Source organism: Misgurnus anguillicaudatus, chromosome 22 (genome assembly GCF_027580225.2).
Source record: "Misgurnus anguillicaudatus chromosome 22, ASM2758022v2, whole genome shotgun sequence".
Classification (NCBI taxonomy): domain Eukaryota; kingdom Metazoa; phylum Chordata; class Actinopteri; order Cypriniformes; family Cobitidae; genus Misgurnus; species Misgurnus anguillicaudatus.
Window position 1 is genome coordinate 34288300 of NC_073358.2, and position 16694 is coordinate 34304993.

The 16694-nt window shown below is 37.5% G+C and overlaps 1 protein-coding gene across 10 annotated transcripts in view; it reads left to right on the forward strand.

Annotated features, from left to right (window-relative positions):
- The first annotated feature begins 3667 nt into the window (after positions 1-3667).
- cacna1ba (calcium channel, voltage-dependent, N type, alpha 1B subunit, a) overlaps positions 3668-16694 on the forward strand; it is a 160375-nt gene continuing 147348 nt past the window's right edge. For all 10 annotated transcript variants that reach the window (XM_073861032.1, XM_073861035.1, XM_073861033.1 and 7 more), the window contains exons 1-3: positions 3668-3929; positions 6826-6932; positions 7788-7927. In XM_073861032.1, the coding sequence (XP_073717133.1) occupies positions 3668-3929; positions 6826-6932; positions 7788-7927 (509 nt within the window). The remainder of the gene's footprint in view (positions 3930-6825; positions 6933-7787; positions 7928-16694) is intronic.

A 16694-nucleotide genomic window follows, 5' to 3' on the forward strand; every position in this document is an offset into this window, starting at 1 on the left:
AAATTATGTAATAAAATATGACTTTATGAGATAATAAATCGGAATTATGAGATAATAAATCAAAATTATGACTTTAATAATTATGACTGTTTGACTTCATTTAGGAAGTTATGGCTAGGAAGCAGCTATCTGTTGAGGGGAAAAGGAAAAGAAACAGGGAATATCAAGAAAACTCTGCTGTTCCACAAAACACTCATTTATGAATTGAAGCAAAACAAGTCTGCCCACAAGAACTTGACTGTCAGGCAAGGTTCTGAATAAATATTGACTAATTCACCAGACAAGGCAATTTGGAGTAACATATAATTATGAGAATTATGAGATAATAAATTGGAATTATGACTTTAAAAGTCGGAATTATGAGATAATAAGTCGGAATTATGAGATAATAACTCGGAAATATGACTTTAAAAGTCGGAATTATGAGATAATAAGTCGGAAATTTAACTTTAAAAGTCGGAATTATGAGATAATAAGTTGGAAATATGACTAAAAAAGTCAGAATTATGAGATAATAAATCGGAATTATGAGATAATAATTTTGACTGTTTGACTTCATGTATTTTAGGAAGTTATGGCTAGGAAGCAGCTATCTGTTGAGGGGAGAAGGAAAAGAAACTGTCTGCCCACAAGACCAAGAACTTGACTCTGTCAGGCAATTTGGAGTAACATAATTATGAGAATTATGAGATAATAAGTCGGAATTATGAGATAATAAGTCGGAATTATGACTTTAAAAGTCGGAATTATGAGATAATAAGTCGGAATTATGAGAATTATGACTTTAAAAGTCGGAATTATGACTTTAAAAGTCGGAATTATGAGATAATAAGTCGGAATTATGACTTTAAAAGTCGGAATTATGAGATAAGAAGTCTGAATTATGAGATAAGAAGTCGGAATTATGACTTTAAAAGTCGGAATGATGAGATAATAAGTCGGAATTATGACTTTAAAGTCGGAATGATGAGATAATAAGTCGGAATTATGAGATAATAAGTCGGAATTATGACTTTAAAAGTCGGAATTATGACTTTAAAAGTCGGAATTATGACTTTAAAAGTCAGAATTATGAGATAAGAAGTCGGAATTATGAGATAAATTGGAATTATGACTAATAATTATGACTGTTTGACTTCATGTATTTTAGAAAGTTACGGCTAGGAAGCAGCTATATGTTTAGGGGAGAAGGAAGAGAAACAGGAAATTTCAAAAGAAGCGGAGAGAGAAAATATACAATGATGCAGAGTTAAAGGAAGAATACCTCAGAATGGAAAGGCAAAGATGGAAGAGGATGGAGGAAGGGAAGCTAAAAAATATCAATGACTTGAATGAAATGGGAAAGAAAAGTCAGAGAAAGGCTTGGAAACATAGACAACAAGCATCAATAGAACGTAAAAGAAAGGGCTCAGATCACCCAGAAACTCTCTCAGACAGTCCAGTGAATCAGACCATACATGGGCCAGCTCAGAGTAGACAGGCTATAGCAGGAAAAAGGAAAAGAAAGAAAACAAGAGCAAGGTCTAGAGAGATAAAACCTATGAGAAAAAAACTTCAAGAGGTAACAAAGGATAGGAACAAACCGAAAAAGCGTTGGGTACGAGAAAAAGCTAGGAACAAAAAAACACAAGAATCACCAAGAAAAAAAAGTATTCAGAAGTTATAATCGGGTTTAAAATAACTGTTATAGTTTATAAACCCCAGGTGGCGCTGTCCTCAGAATTCCCAGGTACCTTCAGGACATCATGCCGATGCTCCATACCAATTTTTGCGCCAATATGTCATTTAGATTAACTGTCCCGGTTCATGGATTCATTAACTCGCCCTCGCTATGTGTGTGCATGTTGTATGTATGGGCGCTGTTCACCTGCACAGCTCATTATCTCTGCCGATGAGCTGATCAGCACAAGCTGTTTTGAATGAGGATGTCCTTGTATTGTTTGTTACCTCGTCTTGTCTTTGTCAGATGGTTGTGGAGGTTTCGACTTTTTATCTCATAATTATGACTTTTTTATCTCATAATCATGACTTTTAAAGCGTAACTAAACCCCTGGTCAGAGCCTGAGTCCACCCACTGGTAATATTTGAAAAATGCAAGAAAAATGGGCAGATCCCAACGGAGATAGAGGGGACAAAATAAGCTCGTACCAAGTGTGTGGTGAGATCGCAACAAGGGCGTGGTGAGCTTGAACCTGCTTACGTCACGAGTTATTTTTTGGACCCAACATCCAATAGGAAAATTCAACTGCAGTAGCCACTGTTCAACCTGAAGAGGGCAGCACTCAGACGTTTTTACACCATATATTGTAGTATTGAAACACTTTATATCCAAATGTCAAAAAACTTACTAAAATCAATGAACAGCACTAATAAAGCATCATTCTTACAGATCATTAACTAAAAAAGTTGGTTTAGGGTTTAGTTACTCTTTAAAGTTTTTTATCTCATAATTATGACTTTTTATCTTATAATTATTACTTTTAAATTCATAATTTCTACTTTTTATCTCATAATTATGATTTATCAGAGCTTGATTTTATTTCTTATGTGGCGGAAATGGGCTTCCATAATAACGTAAGGCTCGCGCCCTGCATTTTTTTTTATCTTGGCTGACATTTGAAAACAATTCGAAAGTTATAGCTACGACATACTTCCTATTTATTGTTATTCTCTTAAATCTAAGACGATTTTTAAACTTTAAAGTCTGAACGAGACTGATAACACAGCGGAAGGCGCGAGGCTCCACGAGACAACGTTCTGATTTGCCCCACCCGCTTCCACCCTTTTTTAACGTAGTACGGTCTGTTTTTTGTTTGCTAACGCACTGATTCTATACAGACGCTAGCAGTTACTTTAAAGAGGGTTAACAACAAGATTAAGCAAGTGTTTATTGCACTGCTGCAGGGATCTGGAAAGGTCCATGCTGTATTTTCCCCTCTTGCCCCAGTGCCATGGATACTGTAGCGGTACAGGTGGAGCCATTGACAGGCTGCTTCACAGTCACGTGATCTGATTTAGAAGAAGCAGCGGCTGCAGAAATCGGTTAAAATTGCATTGCCAGGCTGTGCTCTGTGGAAAAAGATGTGTTAATAGCGTTTCCTCGTTTCGATTCCAGCGATATAAGCACAAAAGCGACGGATTATGCGTGTTATTGTCTCTTAGAGGGAAGTGAATTCGCAAGACTGAAGGAAAACATCGAAGCATCTGCAACAACGTTGAGGAAGTAGGATTTTTAAATCTGTGGTCTTGACTCAGTCTTATCGCTACATTGTTTTTTTAAAGGCACCTGTTTTGTCATGACTGTGCTTACTTCATGAAATGGTTAATTACCTATATCCGAACGAGGTGTGAGCATGATCATCATTGGATTTGATCATTCTTTGATGGGTCGTGTTGTACGGAACGATAAACTTTAACCGGCATTCGGTTTACAATTTGTGGAGAGATATAATTTACAGAGATGTGTTTATGCGTGAGTGTAATAGCTGGAATACCTTAAGAAACTCTCTGTCTTTATTTGGTGGGTGAACAAGCTTATCTGGATGCCAGACCAATACGGATAAGAAGAACTGGTGGCTGGGACAACATCGCGTGTTGTGATGCTTCTTCTTTACACATTGTCTGATGTGAATTTGGATTTCTGTAGTCAAATCTGTGCAGTTTTAGAATGGCTCGCTTTGAAGACGATCTCCCGACCCGGTATGGAGGCGGTGGCTCTCCAGCGGGTCAAGGCAGAGGGGCAAGCCGGCAGCCAGCCCCCCCGGTCGGACAAAGGATGTATAAGCAAACAATGGCCCAAAGAGCCCGGACAATGGCTATATACAACCCGATACCGGTCAAACAGAACTGCCTCACAGTCAACCGATCCCTTTTCATCTTTAGCGAAGATAATATTATTCGGAAATATGCAAAGAAAATAACAGAGTGGCCATATCCTTTACGCAAACTGCAGGCATTCGCAAAGGGGCAAATGTACGTTTCAAATGAATGAAATGCTTAAGTTGGTTGATGCTGTTTTGACGTACTATTTAACAGTAGTTATAGTGGCACAAGTTTTTTTCCTCGGTGGAAATAACATCGGCACAGTTACTGTAGGGTCTGTTATGTCTACTACACTCAAAGTAAAGAAAAAAATATGTATATAAATAACGCACATTAGGCTTAGCAGGGTGTTGTCTTGTCACTGGTGGAGCAAACATCATCAAGGAGGTTCAGTCGATTTCATCATGCTAAATAGCCCGATAAGGACTGAGAAGCCTTTTCAAACGATTTGCGATTTATGTGCGAATATCCAAGTCAGGTCGCCTTTCTGAAATGATCAAATGATATAACACCTGCGAAATTTAATTTAAACCTTACGACGCATTAAAATGCCATTTAGAGTTTTAGCGTCTGCCGCTTTCAGTCACTGCGGTATTGATTGTTTCAGTCAGGCAACGAGCCTCTCTGTCGCTCATAGCAACCAAAGCAGCTCGTGCATTAGGCTGCCTAAATTGCTATGCTGTCTCCGGAGACTTGCTCCTGGGAATACCAGTCATAAAGTAACTGAGATATACCCATTATTCTACACTTTCTAATATTACAGCCTTCGACGCACACATACATGCTGCACATTGCAGCATACATTCAGAATTCAATAAAGTTGATAATCTAGCCAGTTTATACGGATCGGTTTAGTGGTATAATTTTTGAGCTCGAATCATTCTTGAGGCCTTACCTAAGTCTTAGGTACTGTACTTGATAGTCGTGTGTTTGTGAAATGAAATACTCGTTTTCCTTTTGTGGAAAGTTTAAGGAGATTGGTTTCTAAACAACGCGCTGTCCAAGGTGCTGAAACGCATGCGCTTTAACTACGACACCGGTTGAAGTGACGCCCAGTGTAACATACAGTAATGAATTACATACAATGTGAATATACAGAGAATAAATATCTATTTAAGTCAAATGCATGTGGTGGTTTCCCGGACGGGCTTATCCTAGTCCCAGATTCAAATGTATGTTTGAGCTGTCTTAATTTAAAAACACCTTGTACTGACATATCTCAACATCTATCATTGCCATTGTTTTGTCACAAGATGCACACCAGAATTTTTGTGCTTTTTGTGAGGTTTGTTTGTTAAAGCTACTTAAATGTCCTAATATAACCAAGGCTTGTCCTGGATTAATCTAAAGCCTGTCAGGGAAACCGCCCCTTAAAATGTTAAATATGAAGTTTGAGACGGTTTACATTTGAGACTTTTTAAAGTCTCCATGAATTTAATATAATTTTTTTGCTTTTTGTATGAATATGTTAACCTTAAGGATATCTAACGATTAATTAGTGTACTCACATACTTTAAAGTCCAATATGGATTAATGCACCGATTTAATGACATCATTCTGCATAAGCTATTGGCTATTTTTAAAGGGGAGATAGTATGTCCCGCCCTAACTTCCTGTTTCTGTGAAAATTGTCAATCTAACAAAGTTACGCCTTTCAAGGCACTTCAGTGGGTCTTTAAATCTTTAGCTCAGTGGGTAGAGCATTCTGTTAGCAGTGAAAATGTTGTAGGTTCGATTCCCAGAGTACAAAGATACTGATAAAATAAGTTACTTTGGATAAACTAGTGTCTGAAAAAAAATGCATAGTTTTTAGTTTTAATTGAACATTTAGTTAAAAAAAATAATTTAAGCAAACCTTAAACACATAATCATTCTTTGTCAGTGTCATAGTCATCAAACAAACAGTTACAAATTAAATTGGAGTAATGTATCTGTTTTAATAAGTTTAGCGCTATGTACTAGAAAGTAATGAAATAAAATTCTCAGTAGCACTTTATTTTACAGTATGGTATTACTGTGTAATTGCAAGGTACCAACCCTGCCTACCTCTAAAACTAACCTATAAGTACGTGTAGTTTTTTATTATTTTGTTGGGTATACACTGTAAGTGCACTGTAATAACATGTCCTGTAAAATAGAGTGCAATCAAATTCTCAATTTAATTCTGAAAATGAAAGATGTCTATGTTAGGTGAAGAATGTGTCTCCACAAGTCTGACGCAAATGTTTTTTAAGGAGTGCCACGGGAAATAATTATGCTCATATTTCCCACTTAACGGCAGATCTGTGACAGTGTGACGCAGTTTACACAGCTGTTGGCTAGTCATACGGTACCTGAGATGAAGTGAGATCACCTACTACAATTATTTCATTGTTAATTAAAAATGGCAGTGAAATCGAACTGTGAAACAAAATAAATATTTGTGGATCCAGTGGATCTCCAACAGATGTCTTGAACTAGCCTACACTGTAAAAAAATTCCGTAGAAATTGCAGCTGGGTTGCCGGTAATATACCGTAGATTTACATTTATGTTATTTACTGGCAACATTTTGTTCAAAGTTAAATGAACATTAAACATTTACAAGTCTTTGTCTTTACAGAGTAAAACTAAAAAAAAAACAGCATCAAGCAAAACATTCTGGGAAACAAAATCTGAAGCAAAAACAGAAAAAGGTTGATGATGATTTCTGGTTCCCAGAATGCTTTGCATGAGGCTGTTATTGTATAGTTTTATTTTGTAAAGATAAAGACTTGATAATATTTAAAAATTATTTAACTTTGAACAAACCCTTGCCAGTAAATAACATAAATGTAAATCTACGGTAAATTACCGGCAACCCAGCTGCAATAACATTGAAATTTCTACGGATTTTTTTTACAGTGTAAATTAACTTGTATTATCTTATGCTGTTCTTTATATTGATTTCCATCTTCCATAATTCTGTGATGTTTATGTAAGTTCAAATTATTTGTATATCATGAGTTTTTCCTTAACAGCATCACTCCATTTGAATACATGATTCTTGCCACCATCATAGCAAACTGCATAGTTCTGGGCTTAGAGCAGCATTTACCTGCATTAGACAAGACCTCTATGTCAAAGCGGCTGGTGAGTTACACTTTTTTTCTCTTCTGATGCATTGCAATTTTTACCTTTGTTAGATTTGTCTGTTGGAGAACCCATAATCATACAGTATGTCTATGTACAGTATTACTATAAAAAGAATTCCTATACAGATTTATCCTTTCTAATGTTTGTATTTGTATCTTATTGACACTCTATCTAAGCCACTCATCGTAGATCCTTTGATTTTAGTGTCTTTAATGAAAGAGGAATAAAGTTACATTGAATTATCAACTTTTCGTGATCGTATAACAAATTCCTGTTTTAGTGTGATTATCACTTATTGGTTACTCAACTGTTTTGTCCTATTTTCTTACCATTGTCGCTTCGGTTTAGGGTTAGATTTACATAAAATGACATCCCTAAACAAACCCAACTCTAACCCTAACGCCAGGCGACATATAAAAAAATAAATCAGAAAAAATAGTATAAACCAATATATAAAGTGACATTCTAATGCAAGCATCAAATCTAACCCTAAACCGAAGTGACAATGGTTTAAAAATAGGAAAAAGCAGTTGAGTAACCAATACGTGATAATCACATGAAAACAGGAATTCGTTATACGATCACGAAAAAATGTGAAAATTTGTGATAATAGCACGAAAAAAAGAATAAAAAAAAAAACGTGACTATCACACGAAAACAGGAATTCGTTATACGATCACGAAAAAAAACGTGAAAATTTATGATAAAAGCACGAAAAAAGAATAAAAAACTATGTGACTATATCACGAAACTTTGTGAGACTGGGTAGCATATTTACATTCCATGTTCATTGCAATTCATCTTGTTTATTTATTTCGCACTAATAGCATGCCATATCCCTATTCATGACAGGATGACACAGAACCCTACTTCATTGGAATATTTTGTTTCGAGGCTGGGATCAAGATCATCGCCCTAGGCTTTGCTTTTCATAAAGGCTCCTATCTTCGCAATGGGTGGAATGTAATGGATTTTGTTGTCGTGTTAACAGGGTAAGTTTGTATATTCATCGAATTATGCAAGGTTCAAATGAAAAATAAACCACCTGCACCAAACAGCAACAACCTTTAAACAGAAGGCGGCATAGGCATTGGTCAAAAAATAAACATCCTATTGTTTTTTTTGCCATTTTTTTCTATTGTTGACAAAGTGCTCAATGGAACTGAACGGAGAGGAAGCAGTTTTGTCTATTTGACCCTGGCACAGGCAGTGTAGCTGAGATTCTGTACATAGATAAATTATGATTGTTAGGCTTTGCTGCGGTCAGATCAGGGGCTGAGGTGGATGGTCAGCAGATTCAGTAAATGTGTTTTGAGCTATTTGAACAATATGGCTGGAAGTGTAATAGGTTAAAAAGACAGTTCAGCAAAAGGCATATGGAGACGTTCTGACACCCCATCCATACGCTTTATTACCTGGCGTACCAGTAGATGATTATTTTGTTGTCATATTATTTGCCTGGAGATTACTGTAGTTACTTGTGTCTGTTGTTTTGTTTCTATGAATGTGATACTTGACGTGTGCTATACAGTACACTATTATTTAAAGTCTTGGTTAGTATAATTACTAATAATAATAGTCTCAATTGGTGGTTGCATTGTGTGATATACAGCATTGGGGTTGTTTTCTAGATTATAAAAATGGAAAATTGTGGTATGATAATGCCTCATTTAGTATTAAAGTGAGAGATGATGGCACTTAAAATGGTCCTAAAGTAAGACTGCATTACTGGCTCCACTGGTTGACTGGCCCCAGGGATCTCTACTCATCCTGGGGGACGGACACAGTGTTACGGTGGAGCTGATCCCTGTATGGTTACTGGGGGCGCTAGGGAGTGTCCTGCCGTTCACTGCATAATAGCAAGGAGATTCATTTTGTCCATCCACAGAGATTTACGTCACCCCTTCACCTCCCTGCAATAAACAGATTTAGTGGAGGCAGCGGAAATGGATGCATGTGAATAGAGATCCAGATCCATGATCTTATGTTCCTGTCGCTCAATTAGTAGATCATTGTGTTAGCAGTGCAAAAGGTCATGGGTTCAATTCAAGGCAACACACTTACGGATATAATGTATAACTTGAATGTACTGTACTGTACTGTAAGTCGGTTTTGATAAAAGTATCTGCTAATGTAGAAAAATATAAAATTTTTTGGAAGCCTGCTGTTCAGATCCTTTAATATATGCTTTATATTTGGTGTTTCTATATAAATAGAAAATATATGAAGAGTTTGATTCCAAAATTTTTTGTCAAAACATGTTTATTATATGTTTTCATGTTATTATTGTGTGCTACTTAGCTGAATCTTTTAAGTTATGAAGGTTTAAAGGTGCAGAGTGTAAATTTTAGCGGCATCTAGTGGTGAGGTTGCGAATTGCAACCAATGGCTTAGTCCACTGCTCACCCCTCGCTTTTGAAATACGTAGAAAAGCTACGGTAGCCGCCACTGAACAAACATGTCATCGTCGGGGAGACAACTTGGTAAAAAAATGTGTCCGTTAAGGGCTTCTGTAGAAAAATGGCGGCACAAAATGGCGACTTCCATGTAAGGAGACCCTCTGTGTATGTAGATAAAAAGGTCTATTTCTAAGTTAATAAACATATAACGTTTAATTATGTATGGTCTTTATACACCCCTGATAATATAGTTTTGTATATTATTTTGCATTTCTGTCAAGAGATCCTTCTAAAAATTACACACTGCATCTTTAAATAAAAACAAACCAACTGCAGTTGAATTGATATTAATTAGAATGCACAAAAAATGAGATTTCTGAAAAATAAAAAAAACGTAGTTATCTCGTTTTGGAACCGAACTCTTCATATATTCACTTTGCAAATTTTCTTTGCATTTTATTGGCTCGTGGTCAAATGATTTGCAGATCTCTATCACCTTCGGTGCAGGCTGGCCTATCACTCATATCGTAATGTGTTTGGCAGGAAATGGATGCGCTTCATTAAACTAGAGCAGAGCTGTATGATGTAATAATAATTATAATCATTTTATACCATAAAAGCCTGAGGTCTGCCACCCTAACAGTTTAGTTGTTTGATCAGTCCCACTAAGAATGACTTATTGAGCCATGTTGCCACAATCAGAATGTATTTGATATACTGCATGGGAAAGTGCAATCGTTTTGAAATCGTTTCCAACTGCTTTTGAAATGATTGAATGGAGGTCTGTTGCTGTAATAATTGAACCCATTGATCATCAGCAGGCCTATATTAATTTTTTTAATATACCACTTATGAGGACTCGTCCCTACATCCTGGCAGATATCACTAAAATAGGTGTCTTCCTGAAAATGTAAGTTTATTTTTGTTACAGCCGTTAGCTTAGCAAATTGCAAATTAAGTGGCTGGAAATGGTTCATGGTTTGTATCCCACTAAAAGGCAAACATAAAAAGTACTCTCTTTGCTTCTCTGCATTTTATGTGTTCAGGTTTGCTGATATCGGATTCGTCTCTATGAGATTTCCAAGCGTTTTAGGAGGATCTGTTGTTATTTATAATGCTGCCCTCATGCAGTCTCACACTTCTCTTTGGCTTTATTTGACTGGAGAAGCAATATCAATGTTTCCTAAATGGATGATGACCTCTCGATAAATAGATCAAATAGAGTTTAAAACAGCACGCAAGCTTCACAATACACTATAACACTTTACATATATGTAAATTTTAATATAAGTATGTCCATAATAAAACCAAAATATTTTTAAGATTTTAAAAAAGACGTTTGGATTTGCTAATAAGAGAATATATCTCACCCTATAGGCTCACAACCTAATCAATATCGTATTGAACCAAACAATAAGGGAATAGCTTTCCTACATCAAACTCCACCGCTGTGCTCTCCAGCAGCCTCTGCCTCACTCCTTGTTTCATGGTGAGGGGCGTGGCGATCACACTGCTGTTGATCTCACGATGAGCCGAATGGCTGCTGGGGTTCCCTACTCAGATCAATCGCTCTTAATGAGCCGCTTGAGTTGCCTGGAGGACGATTATGTTCAAGCTCGTGTTCTTCTGGACCCCTATAGAAAAGGGTCCTGGGGGGGATTTGAATGTTATGTTGAGGAAATGTTTTTGTGTTTGGATAAACCCAGATTGTGAAACCTTGCCTTTAGATCTTTTGTTAGATCTTGTATTAAATGTGGTGTATGAATTTAGAGGATTATGTATGATGTATGAGAGGCATCCTATAATGCACTGCAGGAAAGCAGGCATAGCCTTTAATAATATTAGTTTTTGAATGTCTAGAGCTCTGTTTTTTTTTGCACTTATTTTTAGCGGGTTAAATAAAAAACGTGTTTAAGGGCATAGCCTATTTTTATGCATTGAGTGAATCTTATGTTTTTTTAATGCAATATACAAGTTTTTTTAACACAATAATAATTTTTTTTGGCCAGTTTTTGTCTTTATTAAACAGTGAGGTTAGGAGAGGACAGGAAAGTACAGAGAGGAGAGAGGGGTATGGGATCGGCAAATGACCACGAGCCGGGAATTAAAGGAATAGTCTACTCATTTTCAATATTAAAATATAAAATTACCTTAACTAAGAATTGTTGATACATCCCTCTATCATCTGTGTGCGTGCACGTAAGCGCTGGAGCGCGCTGCGACGCTTCGATAGCATTTAGCTTAGCCCCATTCATTCAATGGTACCATTTAGAGATAAAGTTAGAAGTGACCAAACACATCAACGTTTTTCCTATTTAAGACGAGTAGTTATACGAGCAAGTTTGGTGGTACAAAATAAAACCTAGCGCTTTTCTAAGCGGATTTAAAAGAGGAACTATATTTTATGGCGTAATAGCACTTTTGGGAGTACTTCGACTCGCCTGAAAAGTCCGCTCCCCTTCTCCCTCTCATAATGGGAGAGGGAGGGTGTTACTGCGCCGAGTCGATGTGTTTGGTCACTTCTAACTTTATCTCTAAATGGTACCATTGAATGAATGGGGCTAAGCTAAATGCTATCGAAGCGTAATAACATATTTTAATATTGAAAATGAGTAGACTATTCCTTTAAACTCGGGTCGCCGAAAGTGCGAAAGCAGCACATGTCGGAGCGTTGCCCACTACACCATCGGCTCCAACTGTGTAATAGCAATCTTCATATTTATGTAATTTAATGCACGTTTGTCTGCATATATATTTGTAAATTATCACAGCTTGTTTAGCACAAGATAAAACCTCAAGCTGAGATTTTGTGACTTATTGTGAAAACTTTACTGTTCTTTCCATTAAAGGATCATGACCCCCCCCCCCCTTTCAACTCCAGTTTACCTTACTATCATTTTGTGGATGAGAAGAAGGGCAGGGAGGGTTTTACAGAAATCATACTTTTTGAAGAACAGAGCTAAACCTATTATAATAGATATTTTATTAAAACTCTTATATTTGAAATACGACGGTACCATATTTGAAGAGATTGAGTCCTTGGGACATTGTATTGTTTCATTACCTAAACTCAGACTGCATTTATAAGCAAGGCCAAAGTCCACATGCATGAGTGCATCAGGATGGCACCACCTCCACCTCATTTTGAGCCAGGATAAACCCTGGTTAAAATAAGGTCAGTTGATGAATTACACAAAACTTGGTGCTAAAAGCAATAAAAGGTCGTAATCATAGGGGAACTATTTTTTGTGCTATATAGCACCTATAAAGCACCTGTGAAGAACCATATGAGGGTGATATAGCACCACTATAGCACCAGATATGGTTCTAAATAGCACAATAGGGTTATACACAGGTACTACATAGGTGCTATATGGCACTTATATGACACAATGTTGATATTTGAAATCACCTAAACAAACACGCCCCTACCCCAATAGAATCTGGACCTTCTTTTAAAAGACCCGCCCCACACATACGCAACCCGGCAAGGATGTCGGTTAGTAGACATGCTCCTTACTGCTGATTGGCTATAAGTGTGTTTTGTTAATCGGCCCGTCTCCTTTTCCAAAGCGTTTTTCAAACATTGTGCACTCCGCCTTTAAAATGGTTCCTCTATATGATTACAAGCCAGTGAATCATGTTAAAATGTGTAAAAAAATTATATATGGAAATTTACATCTAAGATTAACAAATTCTGTATATTTATTGTTCATTGTTCGGTCATGTTAACTATTGCAAATATTAATGAATAATTTACTGTAAAGTGTTACAGTTAATAGTGTAAATGTTTAAGAGTACATGATTTAGATCATACCCATCTTTTCCTGAAATGTAGGTGCTCACTCTGTATTCCACTGCTCCATCTGTTTAGGTCTGTGTAGGTGGTTTATGGAATATCCTGCTGGTTCTAGCAAAATGTCAGGAAGCAAACTTAAGTCCCAAACACCATCTGTCCAGAGTATTTTTATGGCTTTGTCCTGTTTGATAAGGGGATCAATTGAGTAGCGTAATGCTAAATGAGTATCCAGCTGTGATGTGAAATGTTCTCTCCTTAAAGTCCCTGTGAACAGGAAGACACGATCGACTTCCATATTGTGACGTATTTCTGAGTGAAACAGAGTATTGGGGGGGTCACAGTTCTCCTGGTCAGGTGGCCTTTCTGTGTGGTGTTTGCATGTTCTCCCTGGCTGCATCCCAAATGACTTGCGGTCTTGTGTACTCACAATGGCTGCCACGTAAGCGTGTCCGTAAACTCCACAAGACCGTAGGGGTGTCCCATTTGTCATTTTAGGTTTGAAAAGGGTGCTAATGGACACCTCCCTTTTGGTCCAGTGATGGGCAGTAACTCGTTAGAAGTAACGCGTTACTGTAATCCGATTACTTTTTTCAAGTAACGAGTAAAGTAAGGGATTACAATTGCAAAAACAGTAATTAGATTACTGTTACTTCCCCATAAGAAGGCTGTGTTACTACATTATTTAACCTTGATTTTGTTTTGTGAGATTCGCTGCATCCCAAACCGCCTACTTCCATACTATATAGTAGGCAAAGAATATGAGAAGTAGTGCTTTTCGCCTACTATATAGTATGGATGTATGCAGTTTGTGACAATGACGTATGAGCGCCGCTCCGTCAGTCAGTGTAGTGTTGAACATGAAGAGACAACATGCAGCGCGGAAGAGAACAAAACTATGCAGCTATATGTATTATATTTAAATCTGCAGTCGATTAGTAAAGATAGCGCCTGTTTGAACGTTTGCTTAGTGAGATTCAGTACGTATAAGAACCAAAGCATGAGCGGACGTCAGTGTTCACTCGTCCCGCTGACCACTGCCCTCTCTGGGCTACATCTCTGACAGGGATTCCCTGGCTCTCATGTTGGCCTGATGGTCAAAAATTAGATCAAATCAGCAGTATTTGGTGTCATGATGAAACTATTACTTGTTTTCTTATTCATATTTAGTGTCTTTTGTGTTGTTATTGTTTTGGCGCGAGGTAAAAGTGAATAAAACTATACTTCTATAATGTTACTATTGGTTTACCATTTCATCTTAACGCGATACGCGCACTCGGTTATTATTAGACTTCGTTCTTGTCAGTACTTTATAAAACTGTTTTTTATAAGTGTCAGAGAGATGTTTTTGCATGCTGCTTATAAATATACCAGTGGCGATATCTCATAACATGTTTTAATAGTCACGTCGCGATTAAATAAATGATCAATGTCCACATTTAAAAGCTGCGGTGCTTACCTGCAGTTCCACAGTGTTTTCGCGTTAACGTAACATCCAAGAGCGCTGATCTTTGAGGGAATAATAACTTCCGATTGGGGATTCACAGACTGATTTATGAGCTAGTGAACTAATGAGACACACGGAGAGTGATTCAAAACAGCGCGGTTGTGTGTGTCTGCAGTTTTTCCATTCAGAGATGAGCCTGTTTAGAGGACCTCCATTCACTAGGTGGCGGAATGATACTAAAGGTGAAGCGGTTACTGTGCCGTTATCACTAGAATATTGCACGCCTCTTAGCCAATCAGATTCGAGAACCAGAAAGAACTGTTGTATAACATGCTATATTAAATTATCTATATGATATTTTGAGCTAAAACTTCACATACTCTTGGGACACCAAAGATTTATTTTACATTTTAAAAACAATACAAACAATTCATAATTTACTCATCCTCATTGCAATTAAAAACCATATGAGTTTGTTTCCTCCACAAAACACGCATGAAAACATTTCAAAGAATGTTTTTGGACCAAACAATGGGGATACATTTTTTTTATCATTCTTTTTTTTGGCCATTTTTGCCTTTATTGATAGACAGTAGATTTGAGAGATGACAGGAAAGTAGAGGGTGGAGAGAGGGGTATGGGATCGGCAAAGGACCTCGAGCCGGGATTCGAACTCGGGTTGCCGGAAGTGCGTTTGCACCATACGTCGGAGCGTCGCCCACCACACCATCGGCTCCGACGGGGATCAATTTTTGAACCAGATCATGGGTAAATGATTGATCCTCATTTTCTGGTCCAAAAAATGATCCATATTGTTATTATTTGATTTGAAATGTTTTCATGTGTGTGTTTTGGAGGAAACAAACTCATATGGTTTTTAATTTCCATAAGGATGAGTAAATGATGACACTATTTCAGTTTTTAAGTGAGTTATCATTTTGGATTGCGGTTGAATGTTTGTCGTTCTGTGAAAGACCTGCATAAAAGAACTATGAAGGAGTGGTCAAGCTCCTCTTGTGCAGCAGTATGGTACAGTATGTACAACTGTATTCACAAGTGGTAAAGATGTTGTGTATATTGATCCTCTTCACTGTGTTCAATAACAGCCTACGCAGTGTCTGTTTTAGTTTCCTGCTGAAGAATGGACTTTGCAGCCTTTCACAGCAATATCCTGATTCCTTCTCTCACAATTCTCAGCACTATGGGAGTAGATGGGGTTTCTGTGGCTGCCACAGAGGAGCTTACATGTCAATACTGATGTGTGTTCCTGTGGGTGGCTGAAGTAATTTACCCAAAGGGGGGACACAACATTATAGTCATTCCTGGTATCACAATCCTTTCTAGACATTGACCTAAACAATGCTGATGTCACTCTGTATGAAGCATCTTGTATTCTTCCCTGTGATCTTGCTGTAATATCTATGATGAATGAGGAGGGTGCGTGTTGTGCAGTTGTAGGCTTGTGGTGGCTTTCCACTTGTGAATTTTCTCCCTAGTACCTGGCACTTTTTAGTACCACCTCGGTTGAGATTCCAAGCGGGCCGTACCGATACTAAAACGCGGAGAAACATGGAGTTTTTTTCTAATTAATCATAGGTCTTTGTATAATTAGATATCAGTAAAGTAGTGATTTACTGTGATTCAATACAGTAGTTATGCACAACACAGTGTTGTTTTCTAAAGAGCTTATCTGTAATACCCCTTTGAGGTTTCGCCTGAGAGATGGTGTAAAGGCTTACAGTAATGCTTCCACAGCCTCCTGTTGAGACACATCATAGAAACACAGTTGGAGGCTTTGGTGCGACAGTCAATAATGTATTGTGAGAGAAGAGGTGTTGGGTTGGGAGAGGGAGGGATTTGGATGAAATAGCATCCAATAAGCAGAGCTCTTTCACACTCACTCCGTAGCATCTGTACTGTTACTAGCATCTCAAGCAGGTGGCCCTTGTTTTTTCACAGCTACATTCTGGAACACAGAATTGAAGGCTGTTTTTTCTTTTGGGAATGGTCAACCGTGGGTTATTGTTTAACTTAATATTACCTGGCCCGGGGCAACTTCTAAAAAGAAATGATAAAGGAAAGGCTGTTTGTACTACTGTTTCATTTAATCAAATGAA